The 24,524-nt window shown below is 33.7% G+C and overlaps 1 protein-coding gene across 5 annotated transcripts in view; it reads left to right on the top strand.

Annotated features, from left to right (window-relative positions):
• CCPG1 (cell cycle progression 1) overlaps window positions 1-24,524 on the top strand; it is a 76,342-nt gene that overhangs the window by 7,027 nt on the left and 44,791 nt on the right. For 4 of the 5 annotated variants that reach the window (XM_031955239.1, XM_031955237.1, XM_031955235.1 and 1 more), the window contains exon 2: window positions 23,444-23,514. In XM_031955239.1, the coding sequence (XP_031811099.1) occupies window positions 23,455-23,514 (60 nt within the window). In that variant the 5' untranslated portion in view covers window positions 23,444-23,454. Of the gene's footprint in view, window positions 1-13,675; window positions 13,772-23,443; window positions 23,515-24,524 lie in introns of those variants that run through there. The other variant, XM_031955236.1, reaches the window with a different exon arrangement.

The following is a 24,524-nucleotide window of genomic DNA, read 5'->3' as shown; positions in this document are numbered from 1 at the left end:
AAGAATCCTGGAGTCAGCTTTGTAGTAATTCTTCCTACTTGTCTGACAGATCTTCTCACTCTGTCTTCCCTTGAGGTTCATTCTTGTTTTTAACTTTATAGGTGAAGAAACAGGTTCAGAGACTTGCCCATCATAACAAAGCTAGTAAATGTCAAAATAGAGGCTTGAATTCTTCCTCCATCTTCTAGTACTGTTTTTTTTTTTTTTTTTTTTTCCAATTAAATTTGATGAAGAGTGATCTTGAGAAACATAAACTAGAAGCCATTGTACTATATTACTGCATACTTCTTGTCCTGTTTCGCTTCATGCCCATTTTCCTTTTAGATAAAAAAACTAAAAGCAAATGAATTCATTTGGCTGCTAAGTTTTATCGGTATTTTGGGAGTGGGAATGAGCAGTTGGACTACAGACATAAAAGCAAAGGAAAGTAAATATATCTTCCATCACATAGAAAACAATCTTATTTTGATCTAATTTTCACCGAGATAAGACCACATGTGTGGTTTTTCTTTGTTAATTAGAAGATATTTCATTCTCAGTTGATCATATTACAATTGACAAAACATGTCTTCTAATCTTCTTGAAATTCAAGATTGCCTATTGTATTTGATAAGGTACTAGATTTTGCAAATATTTAGATTTAGTGCATTTTGTTAGTATTTGTAATTAGGCTTTATGTAGGGGTGTTTAATGAACTATAATGGTCCAGCACAGATTGACTTTTGGTTAAAGAAAGGGGATATTATTTTCCCAGTTCCTGTTTTGTTACTTAAGCCATTATTTGGGATTAGAAACCATTTCTCCTATGAATTTTATTACTAAGAATTATGTGATTTGTGTTCTTTGCTTTAAAGTTTTAATTTTTATTATTTAAAAGGAAATAAGCAGTAATACATGAAATCTATTAGACATTCCAGAAGATTACTTGATAAATTATAGTAGAGTGCTGTATTTGAAGAAAGAGGTTCCTGTTGTACATTATATGTCAGTTTAAGTTAGTATTGATGTATTCAAATGGTTTGATGCTTGTAATCTTATACTGAACTCCTTGATCATCTTCCCAAAAAGCTATCACCAAGAAATTTATTATTCTGTAAGATTGCATCAATTTTGGTACTTGCACCTCATCAGGACATCCAAGATGCTGGAAATGTTCCTTGATTCCTTGCCATAAGAATACTCTGCTAGCCACCCGTCATCTCTTGCTTTTGTTGTGTAACCAGTTCATTCTTTCCATGTCACACATATGATTCCTCGATAGAATCCTTTACTCTTTTTCTTCAGTTCCTAGTTCATTATATGTTGCAGTATGCTTAGTTTCATTGTGTGTATTTCCATTGGTTGCGTGAATTTCTTATTTATTTATTTATTGCTGTTTTGGAAATATTGGGATATCCTGATGCTACCATATAGCAATACTAGTAAAAAAAAAAATTAATAAATTAGTAAAAACCTAGTAAAATTGAGAGCTCTGCCAAAGCAATACAAGCTGTTCTTTTCAACTCTTGAGATCAGGAATTTTTCGATCTGTTCTCTGTCCCAGATAAACATACTGTAGGGCAAATTCTATAAGATGTCCTTTCAAATGAATCTGAGCAACAGGCATTTCATCTATTTGTTGTTTCCAATGTGATTAATGTAATGGTTTTGGATATAGGCCTTTTAAAAGACCTCTTAATAAATTGTTGGTGGAATTGTGAACTGATTCAATCATTCTGAAGAGCAATATGGAACTATGCCCAAAGGGCTGTCATACTGCATACCCATTTTAATCCAACAGCGTTTCTACTGGACTTGTATGCCAAAGAGATCATAAAAGGAGGGAAAGGATCTCCTTGTAGTAGGACAAATGTTTGTAGTAGCCTTTTTTTGTAATGGCAAACAACTGGAAACTGAGTGGATGCCCATCAATTGGAGAATGGCTGAATAAGTTATGGCATATGAATGTTATGGAATATTACTGTTCTATAAGAAACGATCAGCAGGATGATTTCAGAGAGGCCTGGAGAGATTTATATGAACTGATGCTAAATGAAATGAACAGAACCAGGAGATCATTGTATTTGACAACAGCAAGATTATACGATGATCAATTCTGATGGATGTTATTCTTTTCAATAATGATATGATTCAGACTAGTTCCATTGAATAATCTTGTGATGGAGAGAGTCATCTGCACCCAGAAAGTGGACTATGGGGATTGAGTGTGGATTACATCATATTTTCACTTTTTTGTTGTTTGCTTGCATTTTGTTTTCTTTTTCATTTTTTCCCCTTTTTGACTGATTTTTTTCTTGTGCAGCATGCAAATTGTGGAAGCATGTATAGAAGAATTGTTCATATTTAACATATACTGGATTACTTGCCATCTAGGGGAGGAGGTCAGAGGAAGAGAGGGAGAAAAAAATTTGGAAGGTTTTGCAAGGGTGAATGAATGAATGAACTATCTATGTTTATGTTTTAAAACTGAAAAATTAAAAAAAAAAAAAACAGAAAAGAAAAAAAAAAGATTAGCCTAGCTTGGTTTAAAGCCAAAATTGCAAACTCATCTCCTATGAACTGTTAGGAGGATGAGTTATGGAAAAAAGGCTAATTACATTCAGAAGTAGAAATAGTTTTGGCCTATCCACTTGGGGATGTTTCATCAATTTTAACTAAGTCAAAAGAATGTACAATTATTATTTTAAGTTTAGATTTCAATGAAATAAACTTGCCTACTTTTTTCATCTCATCATTTTCTCATCAGAATGACTTTTGTAGGCCACCTTGGATCAAAAGGAAAGTAACAATGAACTGTTTTAATATATTTTTAAAATTAGTTGTAAGGAATTCTTAAATTTGAATATAATTTTTGGAAAGATATCAGATATTAAGTAGATAATCAAATGTTTAGTGACTAATTTAACATCAGTGAGTTTTAATTAATTAATTAATTAATTTTTTTGGTAATACTTTCTGAACTTTGGATTCTGATTCTATTTCTTCTTGATATGGGACGTGGAATAATAGATTGAAAAGTTATTTAGCACAACCATCTCATAATAATATTAACTAAAAATATTTTAGTGTTTTAAACTTTAAAGGGCACTTTGTATATATTTTCTCATTTCTCACTACAATCTTATGAGCTAGGTGCAATTATTTGTCTTTTCATTGATGAGCAAATTTACAAGAGGCCAAATGATTTATCTGAAGTAAGATAGCAATATTTAGAGCCTGTGTTGGAATCCAGATGCTTTAACTCCCAATCCAGGGAATTTGCCATTTATATCACAGTGGAAAAGCTTTTGGCCAAGAAATTTCTTGGTAAAAATTAAGGCATATTTGATTTCTTAAAACAGCTTAGCTTGCTTTTTACCCTTCCTAAGTAGAAAGAAAACATACATCATCTTTACTGACTGACTTGATTTTCATAATGCTGAAATAGAAAGATCCTAAAACTGCAGTATTATATTTGTGGTTTTATTTTTGTGTCTCAAAAGTCTAACAAGATCAAATAATGTAATAAGTAAGAATAGGGTATTATTTTTCATAGTTTTGAAATGAGTCTTTTGCATTAACTACATTTGAATATATTTCCACTATATCTACAAGATCAACAATGTGGATAAATGTAAGCTTTTGAGCTAAACAGTTAGATGTTGGAATTTTTACAAACTGTTAAGCCATTGGAGTTGATAGAGACAATAATTACTAATTTGGCATGGTTCAATATGATTGATTTGATCTCAGAAAGAGATATTTTGGGCCAGAACTTGAAACAAGGTACTAAGTACAACTGATAGAAACGATGCTTGTGTTCACACCTTTAGAGAGCTCATAAGTATCTAAGTACTCAATGGAGTTGACACGTTTGGGAGAATTCAGGGTTTAGAAAGAGATATCTGAATTCACACCTCCCTTGAAGTTCTTAAGGCCAGAGAGCATGCTGGGAGATATTCCACAATCTCACTCTTGGAGAAGTAGCATAAATACAGCTCCAGTGAGCCTCTCCAGAGAGTTACTTGGGAGCATTCCCAGGAGTTGGAGAGGAGCAGTCTGCGAGGAAGCCCACAAGCCCTATCTTCAAGGCAAGAGAGATTCATTGTATCTTCTACCTTGGTGCTGGCTAGAGTAGGAAGGACAAACCTTTGGATTTGGAGATATTGGGGCTGAGCTCTTAGAACCAAGCGGAGACATAGGCCTCTGAGCTAACCGGGCTATATTGAAGGACACAATAAAAGATCTGAACTTTTATCACCTGGCTGTGTTTTGGAAAAAGAACACCACAGTTAGATTATTGACTTTTTTCTTCTTGGGAGACATTTCAGTCTTTGACCATTCCTAGGAGCTCTTATTTCATTCAGCATTTGACATGTTTGTAATTAATTGCAGAAACATGTAAAGCAAAAATTATAAATCATTATTATACTTTATTAAAATATAGAAGATCTTGAGGTATTTGTGGTTTTATAGTGATCAGGTTTACATAATTAGATGATAATTTTAAAGAAGTTTCCATTTGAAAAATCATCCCATGTTTCTTCTGCAAAGAGAAATGAATTTTAGTAAGAATGAGTGATATCCTTTATCCCGTTGTTTAAAAAGAAAAGCTATTTCCTAGTTCTTTGACTTCTTTATACTAGGCATTGGAGACATGCAAAAATTAAACACTGCACCTACCCTCCAGATTTCTAGTACATTGAATTTATTTTGTCACTTAGTGTGAGTATACATTCTTATAAATTGTTGCCTTTTAGATGAAGAAAAGCAGAAAGGATTACTTTATCTTCAAATATAGCAATAGTAGTTTCTGTTTCTCAATTTGAAGGATGTTACATCATAGAAGAAAACAAACTCATAGGGCTGTTCTTTACTACAACAGCACTTCAAGTATATGTGGAATAATCATGTATTGATTCAACTCTCTTTAGCAAAAAAGAAAAAGAAATCTGGATTAAAAAGAATTAATCTACTAATCTGCTATTTCTCTATATTACTAAAATGAATTGTAGCTTTCACTTCCAGTTTTAAAAAACAAACCAAAAAAAATGGCCTTAGGTTCTAATTGCATATTTTAATATTTTAAATACTGGTCTAGTTAATGCTATTACTGGGAGCTCTTTCACATTCTCCTTTATTGTAGAGAGAAATTATTTCAACAACCATTCTCATGACATATATTTGTAAACAAAAGTTCAGGGTAATTATGTGATCCTGTGGGCTCTAAAACAAAATTCCCCAAAGTCATTATTACTCCAGCATTATTTTCTTCATTTAAATTTTACTTTTCTTGAGGTAGTTGTCATTTAAAAAATGTTATTCTTTGTTATTAGAATAACTATTAACTTATTTTTTCATAACTTTTTATTATCTATTATTCTTTTTTTAATTAATATCTTTTAAAAATTGTTATTATAGCTTTTTATTTACAAGATATATGCATAGGTAATTTTTCAGCATTGACAGTTGTAAATCCTTTTGTTCCAACTTTTTCCCTCCTTCCCCCCACCCCTTCCCCAAGATGGCAGGTTGACCAATACATTTAACTGTTATTATTCACAAGGTGATATAGTCATACCACAATGCCAAAATTACCTATCTACTTTTTGTGCAAAGTGATTTCTATTACAATTACAGTGATGCTTGTCTTCTTAGGATTGATCTCTTTTTAGAAAGCAGAAGGGATTAACTTGTTAAAGACATACATTGAGGTTTGAGAAAATTAACAATAAGGGAATACTTAGATAGAACAGGGGACAGTACTTATAATTGAACTTCAGACCACTTTTTGTGAACTTCAGTAGGCCCCCATCACTTATCTTAGAAAGCAGCCTCTCTCCTTTCTTTTCTTTTTAAATTTTTTTTTAATTTGTTGTAGCTAGTAGTTGAAGTACTCTGTATCACCTTAATTTTTTTTAAGTTTATTAATTGATACCTATTAATTTCTTTCAGTCCAGGTAGCTTTCTCTTGTAAGCAGAAAGTTACTTATTTTCCTTTTTTTTCTTTTTTTTTTAATAATAGTGTTTTATTTTCAAAATTTATGCAAGGATAGTTTTTAATGTTCATCCTTGAGGAAGCAATAAACTGGGAAAATATTTTTACAGTCAAAGGTTCTGATAAAGGCCTCATTTCCAAAATATATAGAGAATTAACTCTAATTTATAAAAAATCAAGCCATTCTCCAATTGAAAAATGGTCAAAGGATATGAACAGACAATTCTCAGATGAAGAAATTGAAACTATTTCTAGTCATATGAAAAGATGCTCCAAGTCATTATTAATCAGAGAAATGCAAATTAAGACAACTCTAAGATACCACTACACACCTGTCAGATTGGCTAAGATGACAGGAAAAAATAATGATGATTGTTGGAGGGGATGCGGGAAAACTGGGACATTGATGCATTGTTGGTGGAGTTGTGAACGAATCCAACCATTTTGGAGAGTAGTTTGGAACTATGCTCAAAAAGTTATCAAACTGTGCATACCCTTTGATCCAGCAGTGTTACTACTGGGATTATATCCCAAAGAGATTATAAAGAAGGGAAAGGGACCTGTATGTGCACGAATGTTTGTGGCAGCCCTTTTTGTAGTGGCTAGAAACTGGAAACTGAATGGATGTCCATCAGTTGGAGAATGGCTGAATAAATTGTGGTATATGAATATTATGGAATATTACTGTTCTGTAAGAAATGACCAACAGGATGATTTCAGAAAGGCCTGGAGAGACTTACACGAACTGATGCTGAGTGAAATGAGCAGGACCAGGAGATCATTATATACTTCAACAACAATACTATATGATGACCAGTTCTGATGGACCAGGCCATCCTCAGCAACGAGATCAACCAAATCATTTCTAATGGAGCAGTAATGAACTGAACTAGCTATGCCCAGAAAAAGAACTCTGGGAGATGACTAAAAACCATTACATTGAATTCCCAATCCCTATATTTATGCACACCTGCATTTTTGATTTCCTTCACAAGCTAATTGTACAATATTTCAGAGTCTGATTCTTTTTGTACAGCAAAATAACGTTTTGGTCATGTATACTTTTTGTGTATCTAATTTATATTTTAATATTTTTAACATCTACGGGTCATCCTGCCATCTAGGGGGGGGGGGGGGGGGTAAGAGGTGAAAAATTGGAACAAGAGGTTTGGCAATTGTTAATGCTGTAAAGTTACCCATGTATATATCCTGTAAATTAAAGGCTATTAAATAAAATAAAAAAAAAAAATGTTCATCCTTGAGAAAACCTTATGTTCTAAAATTTTCTCCTTTCCTCCAACCCCTTCTCTAGATAGCAAGTAACCCGATATATGTTAAACATGTATAATTTTTCTATACATATTTCCACAATTATCACTCTGTACAAGAAAAATCAGATCAAACAGGAAAAAAATTGAGAGTAATAAAAAAGCAAGCAAACAACAGAAAAGGTGAAAATACTATGTTGTGATCCATATTTAGTACCCACAGTTCCTCTTTCTGAACACAGATGGCTCTCTCCATCATAAGTCTATTACAATTGGCCTGAATCACCTCATTGTTGAAAAGAGCCATGTTCACCATCTTGTTGCTGTGTACAATCATCTCCTGGTTCTAATCACTTCACTTTGCATCAATTTATATAAGTCTCTGCAGGTCTCTCTGAAGTCATCCTGCTAATCATTTCTTATAAAACAATAATATTCCATAACATTATATACCACAATTTATTCAGCCTTTCCCCAACTGATGGGCATCCACTCAATTTCCAGTTTCTTGCCACTACAAAGAGCTGCTACAAACACTTTTGCACATGTGGATCTTTTCCCCTCTTTTATGATTTCTTTGGGATTCAGATCTAATAGAAACATTGCTGGATCAAAAGGTATGCAGTTTGATAGCACTTTGGGCATAGTTCTAGTAAGAAATTTTTTAAAAAGTCATTAAAACCAAACACATCGATTTAGTGTGAAGGAAAATGCTACATTCCATAGTCAGTTCACCACTTTTTAAAAATTGGAGGTACATTTGCTAATCTCTCAGGGCCCCACTCTGTCCTTATAATTACACAGATTCCTATTTATTTCCATTACATTGTTGTAGTTTTTTTTTTTTGTGGACCCCTCCCCCTGCTTTTCCTGTCACCCTTCCCTGTCCAATCTCTCTAGGTTTTAGTCTCAATCTCAATGATGTGTTTGGGTTTCAGCAGCAAATAATGTGATTGAGGTAAGCAATGGCACCAAATGATGGAGTTCAGTTGTGAAGAATTCACAATGGCCTTTCTTTTTGGCAAAAGGTAGGTTTATTTTTGAGAAGAGGTTACAAAGTGAAGAGGTAAAAGGACACTGCAGATATGAAATAGTTAGGAGGGCACATAAATAGAGACCATGAGGCATGTGGGACAAGGAGAAGAAAAATACAATAGAGCATAGGTCCATGGTGGGCTAACCCAGAAGGATTCAGCAAAGATGGTGTGGGCCATGGGCAGATTTATAAGAAAATTTAATCTCAGGAGTTTGACATAACTTGACTTTCTGGATACAGTACAGCAGGGTTAGACAAGACTTCCATAGGAGATGGGATATAAGGTTGAGCTGATTCCCCATCAATGCCCTCAGGGAGTAATCTTTCTCTGCCAATTTGACCTTGTAGCCCAGAACCTCAGCATCAAGACTGACAGAAAATGAGGTTAAAAAATTTAATATATAAGAAAACTTTAATATGTAGCAATACTAGACTTGATGCCATAAGGTTTGATGTCATACTTACTAGCTTTGTGAGCTTGGGACAAGTCATTTGATCTCAAAATGAATTGGTTGGAATCATTGATTTCTAAGATCTCTTGCAGCTTTATCTTTTGATATGTTTTTGCATATTCACTTGAAATTTAGATTTTAGTGAGTCACCTAAGTGAATATACAGGTAGTATCAGAGCTTGGACTCAGGACTCTTGGAACTATGTACCATTCTCTTTTTCTCTGTGCCATCTTGCTTCTTGATGCTCTAGAGACAAATGCTACAGTGGAAGTGTGCTGGATTTGGAGATTAGAGGACCTAGGCAGGAATTCCAGCTCTGCTCCTTGCTGTTTGTTTATTCTTTCTTGAAGATGATAATTTTTGATGTTTAGATACTGACTTATGGTTTATAGAACATTTTCCTATTAGCACTTAGCTTTCTTGCAGTTTGCAACATGAAACCTTTCCTGATTCCTATTATCTTCTCTCCAAAATTGTTATATTTATTGTATATTTATATTCCAGATACCTGTATGTATACATGTTGTTTCCCATAGAATTTAAGCTCCTTGAGGGTAAGTACTTATTTTGGTTTTTGTTTTTATATTCCCAGTACTCAATAAATTCTTGTTGATCTGATCCTACTAGATCCTATACATATGGTATCTAAATGTCAATTACAGAAATACCTTATAAAGTACCATGTAAGATGGCATTTATATTTAACAAATGACATATGGGATAATATTATCTGTGAAATAATATGATCAGAAAAGAAAGTGGGCTGGTCATATAACAAGAATATACCACATGATAAAACTAAGTGCTGTATCCACAAAATGCTAAAAGACCCTTAGAATACTGAGTGGAAGGTGTGGCTTAAAATTTAGTAGATGAATTTTGAATAGGTTGAGACTGATCCAGTGAGTATATTCACATAGATGGGATCCTGGATTCTTTGAATTATTATTATTGCCATTGTAATTATTTTTTTCCTGTCTGCTTGTTTATTTTTAAAAAAATTTTAATAGTATTTTATTTTTCCAAATATATGCAAAGATAGTTTTCAATATTCATCTTTGCAAGATCTTGTATTCCAAATTTTTCTCTCTCCTTTCCTCCTTCTCCTAGACAGCAGATAATTCAATATTGCTTAAACATGTGCAATTCTTCTATAGATATTTCCACATTTATTGCACTTAGTTTTTATGAGTGTTTTATTTTTCCAAATATGCAAATAATTTTCAGCATTCTCCTTTGCAAAACCTTGTATTCCAAATTTTTCTCCCTTTCTCTTCCCCTGTTCCTCCTCCCTAAGATAGTAAGCAATGCGACATAAGTTAAACATGTACAATTCTTCTAAACATATTTCCATATAGTTTTATAGCTCTTTGGGCATAGTTCCAAATTGCACTCAAGAATGGCTGGATCATTTCAAAACTCCACCACATCATTGTTAATAGTAATAGTAACTAGCATTTATATAGTGTTTTAAAATTGGCAAAGCATTTTAATGTATGAAAAGTTTGAGTAACATAGTCTCTGGGTAATTAACCATTTTGTAAATTATGTTAGAGAATAACTATTAAAGGGTGGGGTTATTGGATCATCTCTCATAAACCAAAGACCCTTCATGAAATCCTCTGAATGTTTATATGCCTTTGAAAGAGTGATATTATTGAGGTGGAAATCAACTCTGATTGATTAACAAGTGATGAGAAAATGATTATACTGAGAGGTGGGTTTGTCCTATTGAGGGTCTCCAGGGCTATGATCCTGATTACTCCATTTTATATAGAGAGACTTATCTATATCCATAACACCCCATTTAGGGTAATCTATATTAAAGGGGGAATCCGAGTCTACTCAGATCTGTCTGACTAAAATACCATGGGCTGAAAACCAACACTTCACATACAGCAAAAATTTTTTTTTACCTTTCGAGCAGATTTAAGTTTTAAATTTCATTATCAGCCCTGTTTTGTGTACTTAGGGAATCGTACTCTTACCTATGGGTGCTAAAGCCCAAAGGAATATAAATTTTGATCACTGAAACCTAGCCAAATATCTTGGGGTTTGTGGGCTAGCTTTCTTTTTTATGGACCATACTTTAAATTCAAATTACTCTTGCTCTCTTTGGCTAACAGTTAAGTCCCAGCCCAAGATTCATTTGGTCATTGTTTGGATTTTGGTGGTTCAGAATTGTGTAAATAGTACTTATTTCTGTTTTGGCCAGAAACCCTGAGGGTATATAGAGTTTTTAGAAATGTACCTAGAAATGTTATCATTAGATGTATTTCACATATCTGATATATTTTATATATCTAATATATTATTTATATTTATATATCTGAATATCTTTTCTATCAGATATATTATATATGAGAAATGATATATTTAGAGAGTCCACTAAAAACTACTTGAAATTTGTTGTGTTTCTAGTATCTATGTATTCTCTAGGATTCTCCAAGTATAACAACATATCATCTGTAAACAGTGATAGTTTTATTTCCTCATTAGCCACTCTAATTCCTTCAATTTCTTCTCTTATTATCTAGTACAATATTGTATATGTGTGTGATGACATATAATGTTTGCTGATGGCTTTAGATAGATGCTGCTTCTCATTTTAAGGAAAATTCCATTTATTTCTATGCTCTCTAGTGTTTTTATTAGGAAAAGGTGTTGTATTTTGTCAATGCTTTTTCTTCTATTGAAGTAATCATATGATTTATGTTAGTTTTGTTATTGTATGGTCATTTATACTGATAGTTTATTTTATATCAAAACAGTCTTGCATTCCTGGTATAAATCTCACTTGGTGATGGTGTATTATCTCATTATAAGTTTGCTAATATTTTTCTGTAAGATTTTTGCATCAATATTCATTAAGGAAATTAGTCTATGATTTTTTTTTCTTCTGTTTTGGCTCTTCCTGTTTTAGATATCAGCCCCATATCTGTGTCATAACAGAAATTTGGTAGGACTCTCTAGTCTTCTGTTTTTCCACATAGTTTATATAGTATTGGAATTAATTGTTCTTTAAATGTTTGGTAGAGTTCACTTGTAAATCTATCTGGCCCTGGAGATGTTTTCTTAAGGAATTCATTGAAGGCCTTGTTCGATTCTTTTTCTAAGATGGGATTATTTAGGTGATTTATTTTTTTTTCTGTTAATGGATATTAGCAAAGTGTTTTAGCAGGGACTTGAAAGAAGCCAAAGAAGCCAGGACACAGATATGGGAAAGAATTCTAGTGTTGGGAGACAGCTACTGAAAATATATGGAGCTGAGGGATGGAATGTGATTAGCAAGGAGGCCAGACTCACTGGATTACAGAATACATGGAGGACAGTAAGGTGTATGTAAAAAGACTGGAAAGGTAGGAAGGGACAATATTCTAAAAGGCTTTAAAAGTCAAATGGAGGATTTCATGTTTAGTCCTAGGAGATAAAATAGGGAGTTTAATCAATTAGAGAGGGATACAAATGCAGACCTGCAGTTTAAGGTTATTTTTAACAGCTGAATGGAGAGAATGATCTGTGGGGAGAAACTTAAGTCAGAGAGCCCAACAAGCAAACCAGAGTGTTGATCAGAGGAGAGGAGGGGATATGTAAGTTAGATTGTGAAGGTAAAGAATGAATTCTGGACTTGGAAACCAGTTGGATGTGAGGGAGTGAGAATGAGGAGTCAGAGAATGAGATCTAAGGTACAAGTCTGAGTGACTGGGAAGATGGTGTTTTATTTATTTATTTTAAAATTTATTTGGCAATAATAAGAAAGTTAAGAAGAGGGAATTTGAGGGGAAAGACATAAGTTCAGTTTTAACATGTTCAGTTTAAGATGTCTATGAGATCTCTTTTGAGATTTCCATTTAGTATTTGGAAATTTGAGACTGGAGGTCAAAAAAGAGGTGTTAGGACTAGAACAAATAGCTCTGAGAATCATCAGCATAGAAACAATATGTGAATCCATGAGTGTCGATAGAATAGAGAGAAAAGAAAAGAGAGTCTAGGACTGAGATTTGGATGAAACCATGTTGAATGAACATGATCTGAATGATGTTCCATTAGAGGAAACTGACAGGAAGGGAAGAGAACTAGGAGAGAGCATTATTAGGAAAACAGAAAGGAAAGAGAATATCAAAGAGAAGGTATGAAAAAATGACAGTTAATGAGGAATGTGATACGTAAAAATGTCAGGTTTTTGGAAGCACATCTTCATGTTTGGGTTGCTCTCAAAATTAGACTTCTGCTTGCTAAATTAACTTTACAGCAGATCAAATAATATTCATGACAGTTTATGATTATTAATGGGCTAAATATCTTTCTTATAAAGCTAGGTTTTGTCAGAGTTAGGTTTTAAACTGTTTCCTGATAGGAAAGGACCAGTATTTTCTCATCTATACTCTGCTCTTTTCACTGTAAACCTCTTTATGTATAAGCTGCCTTACTACTCAATTACTTCATTTACCTGTACACAGCAGAGAAAAAGCCTCTTCATGGCTATCTTCCAGTGAAGAGAAATGTTAGGCAAGACCTTTGCTTATTATTTTTCATAGATTTCACTCCATAGATAACATAGTGTTCTTATTCCAAAGCAGGTTAGGCTAATTTAGATAATGTATAAGAAACTATAGTTATTTGTGTTATTATTTTGCAAGGCTGAAAAATCTTTTCCCTTCCTCACAGCAAATCTTATTTTCAAGGAAACATTTTTATTTGATTTTTGGGCAATCTGTGAAAAGCATTTTATTTTTTGACTAAGTTTAGATAGAATATGGGGGGCAGGAAAATTTAAAGGTTGAAAATGTCAAGTGACATTGATCATTGAATCACTTAATAGGATGTTAACATATATCCATTTTCTTTCTGAATCCTTCTGGAGTCTCTGCTGACAACCCATTGTTTACTTTACAACAGAATTTTAACCGTGTAGGAGAATAATGCTCTGATTCTTTTCCATCATACCTGTATTCTAGAAGATAAGGTTTTGGAAATCTGTTCTTTTTCATAGTAAGATGTAGTTATTCAGGAATGATGAGGGTACCATCATATCAGGTAACAAATAATTAATCCATCTCTAATTTATTGAGATTAGAATCGTTACTTTATATAAAGAACAAGCAAGAAAGAAAGCAGGTGTATTTGTATTTTTTATTTTTTTTTTTTTAGTGATAGTAATTTCTAGTCCCTTGGTTTCTGAATTCACATGTTCTTTTTACATTAAAGCTTAGTTCAGTGAGAAAGTTATAGGTAAATATCATAGATTTTCCTCTATATCAAGGGACAACCTAGAGATCTTAATTTCTAGATATAAGGAAAAATAATTTTTAAAGAGACTGTTTTTATATACAAAGTTAATTTAGAAGAACCTGATATTTATTTTTTGGGGAAAAAAGCCTTTAAACCTGATAATGGCAAAAGTGGAAAGTGCTTTTTGTATTAAATATAACAGGCATAAAAAATTTTATTCAATGGTTAAAAGAAACCTGTGAGCAAAAATTTAGTACATTCCTACATCTATTGTGGGAATTTATTTTTTAGGTATGTGGTAGAAGAGTGGTCATCTAGTCAATTTGTTTTTTTGTTTTTTTTAAAACAGATTTCTCACTAATCCACAAAACAGTTTTTTCCATTTTCAGAAAGTTTTTATTGTTGATGAGTTCGATGGAAATTTTTTCCCCTCAAGGTACCTTGGTACTAGCTCAGCCTTCAGGAAAACAAGATATAAAGATTTTTATCTTTCCATCCTTCCCTAATTTCTCATTTCCTCAAACTCCTTAAGTCTCAGAATTTACTGCTTTTATTCTATTACTCTACCTCAGCCACATATATAGGCGTGGTCATGATATTACCCACAAGTGTTCCACTTCCCCTAATTAGAAGTTGACATTCTATTATGTAAGTGACCACAACCTGCTATTCTACTCTCTATATCTCACCTCTTCCATGCTGATTTCTTACCCTCATGATTCCTTAGTTATTTCTCGGGCCACTTTCTCCATCTCCCACCCTATCCCATTCTCTTTGTCAAAAACAAACCTTTTAGATGTGCCTTTGATCTTATTCCTCCTGGTGTTGGGATTTTATCATCGTCAACTTTTTCCTATGAATTGATTCCTGTAATTGATTCCAAGTCTATCCTGTCATTACATTACTGCCTTAAAATATGTCCAAGTCTATTCTTTCCTTTAAAAAAAAAAAAAGACCCTACCATCCCTTCTAGCTGTCATTCTATATTTTTCTTCCCTTTATTATCCATATTTCTTGAAAAAGTCGTCTGCTCTCATTGCTTCTTCCTGTCTTCTCATTCCACAATTCTTTGCAACTTGGCTGTCCATCAGATCATTCAATTGGAAACTGTTCTTTACAAACTTAGCAATATTTTAATTACCAGATCTGATGGTCATTCCATAGACCTAATCTTTCCCAATCTTTCTCCTGCATTTGTCATATTGATTATTGTTTCCTCTTGAAAAGGAGAACCAGTCTTCTCTTTCCTTTCTGTGGTTTTTATTCTCTCCAGGTTCACCTTCTACCTCATTTACTGCCTCTTCTCAGTTTCTTTTGCTGACTTTATTTTCCATATCATATTTCTTAACTATGATCCAGTTTTGACCTGAGTTCTCTGCTTTTCTCTCTTGAAAAAAATCAATAATCAGATTCTAAGGATTTAATCATCATGCTTATGTAGATGATTCCCAGACCTACATAGCCAGCCTTGGTTTCTTCCCCTACTATTATGAAGACATCTTAAATTCAAAATATTTAGAGCTGAACTTAACTTTTCCTCTAAACACCCTTCTCTTCAAAACTTTTCTATTTCTATTGAAGAAATCCTTCTATCCTCCCCAGTTGTATTCTAAGCACTTATCTTGGATTCCTCCTTCCTATTCCATATAACTAATCAGTTTTCAGCTCTTACTCCACAGAATCTCTCATCTCTTGTCTCTCTCAATTACAGAACATCTAATCTTCTCTCTCATAGATTATTATGACAGCTTTCTCATTGGTCTCTCTGCTTTCAGTCTTTTACATACAGCTATCAAAGTAATTTTTTTTTTTTTAATCACAGATCTGGCCATGTGACTCTACTTATCTAATTCAGTGGCTTTTTGCTTCTAGAATAAAATATTACCTCCTTGATTTATTTCTTAAAGTCCTATACAACCTGACATCAAACTAGCTTTCCAGCTTCATTGTATGTCACTTATCTCTTCTGCAGCTCTGTAATTCATTGACCTTTGAATATGGCCTAGAGAACTATGTGTTATAATTCATGACATTTCATTTTCCACCTCTTTGCCTTTGCACTGTATGTTCTCCATGCTTGGTATATACTTCTTTCTTACTTTCCTTCTATCTCATAGAATTTCTCTCTTTAAGATGTAATTCAGATAATCATCTTTTGCATAAAGCTTTTCTTGATTTTCCTCCAAATCCTTCAAGCCTCCTTATATTTAACTAGAGATATAATGAATGCCATACCATTGTGCCTTATGTGCTTGATCTCCAGTCTCCAGGGGAAGAGAAGAAGCATTATTTCATTGTATCTGTGTCCTGCTACTGAGATGAAAAGAGAAGGTACCATTTCATTATTCTCTCCTGGTCTTCTGTCTTAGAAGATGGAGAGTTATCACCACTTTTTTTTGCTCTGAGTTTTTCCTCCCCTGCTTGAATTGCCCAAGACTCTGAATGGATTCTTCCCCATACCACCTAAACCCTCAGATTCTAATAAGACTGATTTTGAAAATCTCTCTAAATGTTTTACTAATTGATGAACAAAAACTCTCCCTTGACTCCTCATAATGAAGAGGGGACCCTGAAACTCTAAAACTCCTTGAAGGAGAAAATCAGTGAGGGAAAGTTGAAGGAGATTTTTTTCCTTCAAGGAATTTGAGTTTCAGGGTCCCTTCTTCAATCTCAGTGATTCTGGAACCCCCTCATTAATCATCCAGATCTTGTTCCTCATCTTTTCACTACCTTATTACTTATTCCCATTCCCCTAGTTGCCTTTTTCCCACCTTCCCTCCCCACCCACCCCAGGCTCTAACAAAAAGCTGCCTTACTTCTGAAATGCTTGCTCTACAGACAACAAACTTCTTTTCATCTTAAATCTTTTTTTCCCCCACTCTTTTCACATTCTGGCTCACAGGACTTTGGCTCCTTTCTGATAATACAGACTCCCAGCCACCCTTTCCAACACAGATTGCACTTTCATCTCCCCCATCACTCACCTTCATCCCCATTCACACTTTGGTTGAAGTAGGAGAATTGTAATCATTGACTCTCAAGAAACTCTTAAGCAGAAGAAATCTCTTGTGTTTTTTACTCCCAATTGAAGGATTGGTCAGGATATGAGAATGATCTGAAATGATTTACTACTTTATGGTATTCAAGATTTTTGCTTTTTTTTTTTTATCATATTCTTTTGGGAAATTTAAATAACCTTTTTCTTTTCTTTTTGAGCCAATCAATGTTAAGTGATCTTCAGGCTGGGGACTTCAACTATCTTCCTCTCTCCCTCAAATACCTGTCGAGGTCATTCAAATGACCACATTTGGATGCCATTGCCCTTTGTTTCAGGCCTAGTGTATCCACATATGTATAGTAGCATCCTGCCTGGGTTTCTTTTGTTGTTCAATTCTCTGGCTGAGTATTGTTTGGTTTTTTTTCCCCTCAACAATATTGGATTTCTTGTTTGTAATAGCTCTTTTTGTGGTAGCAAAAAATTGGAACATGAGTGGATTCCCAGCACTTGGGGAATGGCCAAATAAGTTGTAGTATATGAAGGTAATGGAATATTATTGTTCTGTGAAAAATGAATAACAAGCTGATTATAGAAAGGTCTGGAAAGATTTACATGAATTGATGCTGAGCAAAAACATGCAGAACCAGAAATATATTGTACATAATAACAGTAATAATGTGTGATGATCAACTAAGAAAGGCTTAGTTCTTCTCTGTAGTTCAGTGGTTCAAAACAATCCCAGTAAACTTTGGACAGAAAATATCATTTGCAGTCAGAAAAAGATCTAAGACTGAATATAAATCAACACATGCTATGTTCACTTCTTTTTTCTGTTTTTATCTCCCGTGATTTTTCCTTTTTGCTCTTATTTTTCTTTCCCAACATAATTCATAAAACAATGTAAATGTAAAAAAATGTATATTAAACTACTAAAAATAAATAAATCCAATAACAAAATAATATTTTATTTTTCCAAATACATGTAAAAGATAGTTTTCAACATTAATTTTGTAATGTTTCAAATTTTTTCTCCCTCCCTCCTTACCTTGTCCTTCCTCAAGACAACAAGCAATTTAATATAGTTTATACATGTACAATCCTTTTAAACATATTTCCATATTTGTCATGTAGTGCAAGAAAAATCAGACCAGAAGGGAAAAAAAAAGAAAAAGTGAACAAAAAAAATTAAAATATATGCTTTGATCCACATATAGTCTCCATAGTTCTCAACTCTGTATGTGGATGGCATTTTCTATGTCAAGTCTATTAGAATTGTCTTGGATCACCAGATTGCTGAGAAGTGCTAAGTCTGACATAGTTTATCATCACATAATCTTGCTGTTACTGTGTACAATGATCTTTTGGTTCTGCTCATTTCACTCAGCATCAGTTTATCTTCTGGGCTTTTTTGAATTCAGCCTGTTCATCATTTCTTATAGAACAAATAATATTACATTACATTCATATGACATAAGTTATTCAGGCATTCCCCAATTGATGGGTGTCTACTTAATTTCCAGTTCCTTCTGGCTAAGTATTGTTGAAATACCATCTTGATTTTCAATTGGTAAGGGAAGTTGTGCTTACTGAGTATTAAAAAATAGGGATTAGCCTCTGCTTTTAGTCCATGGAGACTGCTGAAATTGTTTTATCACTTGTGAATAATTTTTATTTTGGAGAGATTTGAAAGGTTTTGAGCATTGGAGAAAATTTGTATCCTTTTGCTTATTGGCCATGTGAGCCTAAGTTATAACAGTAGAGTCCCTATCATAATGATATTTCGGTTAAAATTTTGCAAGGGGTTTAAAAAAGAGAGAGTTCAAAATTTTTGCCCAGAGTCTCCATTTTGAGCATTAATAGAAAAGTAGAGAAGAGGGTTTGGGGGGAAAATAATGAATTCTGTTCTTGACGTGGCAAGAGATTTGGTGGTTTGGTTCTTCCATTATCAGATTCCCAGTTAACAGCTGGTGATGTCATTTGAGTGGAGAGTATTAGTATGGGGGTGATTGGGAGAGCTTCATGTAGAAGTTAACTGAGCTGGGTTTTGAAGGAAAACTGATTGCAAAAGGCATGGAATTGATGAGGGAAAACATTGAAGGTATGGGAAATAGCATTGCAGAGGCATGAAGATGGAGGTGGGAGTGTTGAGTACGAAAAATAAAGATGGACCAGTATGGCTGGAATGGGTAAATGAGAATAATTATATAATAAGGTTGGTTTTTTAAGGACTTTAAAAGCAAAATAAGAGTTTACATTTGATCTTAAATGTAATAACAAGGATCCATTTGAAGTTATTGAAGAAAGTGTCAAGATCAGACTATATTTAGAAGTTTAGAATAGGGGTCAGTTTTGGGGAAAAATGATGAATTCTTCTTTTTGGCATCTAGTTTTTGAGAAACTTATAGAACATCAGTTTGAAATGTCTAATAGGCAATTGGAGAACAGGACTAAAACTGAAAAGAGACTAAGGCTGGTTCTGCAAATATGGAGGCCATCTGAATAGTAATGATAACTAAATCCCTGGGAACTGATAAGGTCACTGAGTAAAAGAGTATAGAAAAAGAAAAGGGTACAGGTCAGAGCCCGCCACATTTGAAGTACAGCCGCATTTAGGAGGTGTGATACAGTTGATGAGAATGACAAATAGTTATCAGGGGAACCAAGAGAGGAGTGTTACCAAAAAAAGAGAGAAGAAAGGGTTGTTAACAGTGTTATATGCTGCAAAGAGTATCTGTAGATGAAGATTGAGAAAAGGCCATGAGATCATTGAATAATATTGGAAGCTTGCCTTCTTGGTGGGGGGAGAGAATCAAAAGGAGAGAAAGAATTTGGAACTTGAAATTTAAAAAGAATAGAATGTTAAAAGTAAATAATAAAACTTAGAATATTGGGAGCTTTTTAAAGTATTATGTTTGACGATTGTGAGCATTTGTGTTATATCTGTCAAGCTATAGAAATCTGTGAATTGATGGAGGGGGAAATGTGTAAAGGAGTATCACTATTATTAGGGTTTGATTCCTCCTCTCAGTTCTTCATGCCCCTTTAATTTTAAGAGTATTGATTGTTCAAACTTCCCAGAAGCTCTAAGGTATGTGACAAATTCTCCATTGTCAGCTGTCTTTCGGGGTAGGATCACTTCAGAGATTAAGATTGTTTAATCTTGTTCAAGGTCACAGTTAATAAGTTTCGGAGTTCCTCAGAATAGAAGTCCAGTACTCTTTCCACTTTATTTTGCTGATCTCATGTCACCTTCAATTGGAACAGTCGCTAATTTTAGTATGATCAAAGCTTGTTTAAAAAAAACTTATGGGGTTTTGGGGTTCTCTTCTTCCCCCTCCCTCATTTTCCTGGGTTTAGTTTGGGATAAGGGAAAAATTAGTTAATCCTTCTACCAGGAAGCAAAAGGGCAAGGGATAAAGTAGGGTTGTGGACAAAGGGGGAAGAGGGAGGGAAAAAGTTGGGTTTGTTGGACTGGCTGGTGGTGAGATGCATGAGCTGTTTTTTTTTGTTTTCATTATGTGGCTAACTGAAGGAGGACAAGGAGGAGGAGCAGGAGGAGAGGAAAAAGAGGAAGAACTAGAAGAAAAATTAACTCCTGTCAGTCACAGGAAGTTTGTGATTGATTATGTTACATTCACTTCAGCTTTTTTGACGCATGGGGCAGTATTAAGCAATTCCAATCAGATACTGATCATATGTCTGGCAGTCAATTATGGAATGAGTGATTGCTGGGTAACTACTGGATGTTCTTACTCAACCCGTAGTCATCTTTGCACATGAAACATTCTAAACCTGAACCTACCTACTTGTTCCTTTGTGATTTATATACTGGGAAAGATTGTATTTTTTCTTTTTCTAATGGTGGGGGACTGGTGTTTTCAACTAATTAAGGATCAGTATAATGATTATATCCAGGGTGTTAGCATCCCTTGTGTAGGCTCTTGGAGTATACAGACAATATTTTCTATCTTTAAAACCCTAATCCAAGGTTTAATGTTGCAGGTGCATCAATTCCTTTGACCAGCTGCTAAATAATCTTTTCTAAAGTTGGGTTGCCTTCAGACCTTTTTCATCTTCCTGTTCTTGTAAACTTTGTAGGTCCTCAGATTATACTCCAGACATAAATGTGAGAAATTCAAAATTGCGTTAAAAATCACAAAAGCAAACTGGCTATATAACTCCACAGTAAGATGGAATAACACTGATCCATGTTCTTAAATACTTGTTTATGCTGACTCATAGAACCTACAGAAGAGTTGAAACTATTAATTCTGGTCACTTATGGAAGTTCTTTAATAAAATCACATATCTTGGGTAGATATAATTTTGAAGCCTCTGAAAGATCTCAAAATAGGAGAAAAGCTTCCGTTTCTTACCCTCCCCAATTTTATCTAACCTGCCATTCTGGGGGTGGGAGCTAAGACTTAAGAATTTAGACACAGGGGCAGTTAGTGCAGTGGATAGAGCAACAGCCCTCAAGTCAGGAGGACCTGAGTTCAAATCTGGTCTCAGACACTTAACACTTCCTAGCTGTGTGACCCTGGGCAAATCATTGAACCCCGATTGCCTCAGCAACAAGGAAAGAAAAAAAGAATTGAAACACAAAACAGAAAAGTTTGTATTTTATCCTAGAAGTAATAGGGAATCACTGAAGTTTCTTGAACTTGAGGGTAGGGTGTGTTTAGACTTGTGTTTTAAGAGCATCAGTATGACATTTATGTATAGGAAGAATTAAAGTGGAAAGAAACTGTAAGCTTTATCTTATTATATTCAGGTGGGAATTGATACAGACCAGAAATAAGGTAGTGATCATATAAGTAGAGAAAAGGAAAAGAATTGGAGAGATTTTGTTACTTAAACAATGGACCAACCAACTGCAATAGGGAGTGTGAAAAAGGCAGACAAATCTGGGTTTACTTCAAAGTTCTGAATCTGGGTAATTGGGAGTTTGGTGATACTTTTAACAAAAATAAGAATATTTGGAGAAATGTTTATTTTTTTGGTTGGGGAAGAGCAGGAGGGATTGGAAGATGCAGAATTCAATTTTGGAAGGTTGGGTTTGTGATGCAAGATATTTAGGTAAAGATGTCCATAGATAGTTAGTGATCCTGTACTGAAGCATAGGAGAGAATTGGATTGGATTTCTAGATTTGAGTTATCTCTATAAAGATAATTAGATACTTAGGAGCTGAGATAAGCAAAAGAAGGTATATAATAGAAAGATCAAAAGCAAAGTCAGTAAAAACCATTACATTGAATTCCCAATCCCTATATTTATGCCCACCTGCATTTTTGATTTCCTTCACAAGCTAATTGTACAGTATTTCAGAGTCTGATTCTTTTTGTACAGCAAAATAATGTTTTGGTCATGTATACTTATTGTGTATCTAATTTATATTTTAATGTATTTAACATCTACTGGTCATCCTGCCATCTAGGGGAGGGGGTGGGGGGTAAGAGGTGAAAAATTGGAACAAGAGGTTTGGCAATTGTTAACGCTGTAAAGTTACCCATGCATGTAACCTGTAAATAAAAGGCTATTAAATTTAAAAAAAAAAAAAAAAAAAAAGCATAGTCAGAATAGCCCTATATTTCCAGGGATTAAGATGATGCCTTGCATGTCACAGTTAATATTAATAATTCTTAGATTGCCTAAAATATCAAGCACAAATTACTTTTTCAGAGTAAAATTAAGGCACCTAAAATCTGATTCTATTATGCATAACGTTTCAAAAATCTTAGTGTAATTTAAAGTTTTAATAACCGTTCAAACTTTCTCAAGAATTGTCCACTTTAGCATGATTCTTCATCTCTATAGTCTACTAAATCCAGCTAATAATTATCATTATTCAGTATATTTCACAAAAGTCTTCACTCAAGAGTTGTGCAATGAAAGAGTACCGAATTCATAGTAAGTGAACCTTTGTTTAGATTCTGACTTTATTATATACTATATATGTGTGTGATCTTGGGTAAGTTATATAATAACTCAGTTTGTAGACTTCAGCTCCTCATTTGTAAAATAAGGCTGCTGATCAAAATTTTGAATTCTTTTTTCCTGGAATTTTATGAGCAAGGTAATATATGTAATGACCATTTTATAGATGTGGAAAGTGAAATTGAGAGATAAAGTGAATTACTTACTAAGTATCTTAGAAGTGAAGGAGCTGGCTCTCAAATCCAAGGCCTGGGGAAATTATTTTTTATAATACCAGGTTGTTTCCAATGTCTGTTTATCTTCTGGGGCTTGGTATATATCTAGCCTTTCTCAGGAAAATTTGCTAGAATATTACAGTCCTCTGTGATTATCCCATCCCCTGTATTTATTTACTTCTTGCCTATACACTTAATATTTACCTAAATATTTAGTTACAAAGGTAAGTTCCTTTGAAGACAACAACTATGTTTATCTCATTGTAGGAACTCAAATGAAAAAAAAAATCTGCTTCTTACAAATACATGTATCATTGTATTTCTAGATACCTGAAAAATGTCTGAAAACTCCAGTGACAGTGATTCATCTTGTGGTTGGACTGTCATCAATCATGAGGTGGGTATTTAAATCTTAAATGTTATAGTTAAATGAATTACTGCATTGATGATATGGATTCATTTGGTTTTATTAAAACTTCTATATCCAGAATTAAAATTATGTGGTCTACTATGTGATTTGGTCCATCTGATTTTGCTATCTCCTAAGCAATTGATTGAAACTTTCTAAGGGAACCTCAACCCTTACCAGCCATATACCTTTTGGATATTTGGGTATAGGGACTTTGGCAGGAAAGATTTTGATTTACAAAGTTCACCTTTTAACATTCTTCTTTCTCCTTGATTTATTATTAACTTTCCCTTTTTTTTTTCTACTTCACTCAACTTTATCACTACATGCTATGCTGACAGATTTCTATTATAGCTTGTTTTAAAAATATAAATTTGACATGCTAAATTTTAGTTAAATTTTAGTTTTAAGGCTATCTTGCTTGTCTGTCTCTTTCCAAAGCCCTTCTATTTTGTGTATTAATTAAAAAGTGCTTCACATTAGTATGACAGAGACTAGTCATTGATACACACCTAACATCCTGTACCAAGAATAGGTCAAAATGGATTCATGATTTAGACATAAAAAGCCGTATTACACACAAATTATAAGAACAAAAGATAGTTAATCTCCCAGATCTGTGAGGGAAGGAAGGAATTTGTGGTCAAAGGAGAGGCAGAGTACATTATTGAATACAAAATGGATAATTTTGATTATATTAAATTAAAAAGTTTTTGTACAAACGAAACTAATGCAGACATTATTAGAAGGAAGCAATAAACTAAGAAACATTTTTAGATTCAAGGGTTTTGATAGAGGTCTCATTTTATTCTCATTATGAGAATTCATTATCTCATTTTATTCATTCTGAATATAGTTCTAAGAATTCAAGCCATTCTCCAATTGATAAATGTCAAAGGACATAAACAATTTTTCAGATGAAGAAATTGAAACCATTTCTAGTCATATGAAAAGGTGCTCTAAATTACTATCGATCAGAGAAATGCAAAGTAAGACAA

Source organism: Sarcophilus harrisii, chromosome 2 (genome assembly GCF_902635505.1).
Source record: "Sarcophilus harrisii chromosome 2, mSarHar1.11, whole genome shotgun sequence".
Classification (NCBI taxonomy): domain Eukaryota; kingdom Metazoa; phylum Chordata; class Mammalia; order Dasyuromorphia; family Dasyuridae; genus Sarcophilus; species Sarcophilus harrisii.
Note: the sequence above shows the minus strand (reverse complement) of the source record. Positions and strands in the feature narration are given on the sequence as shown.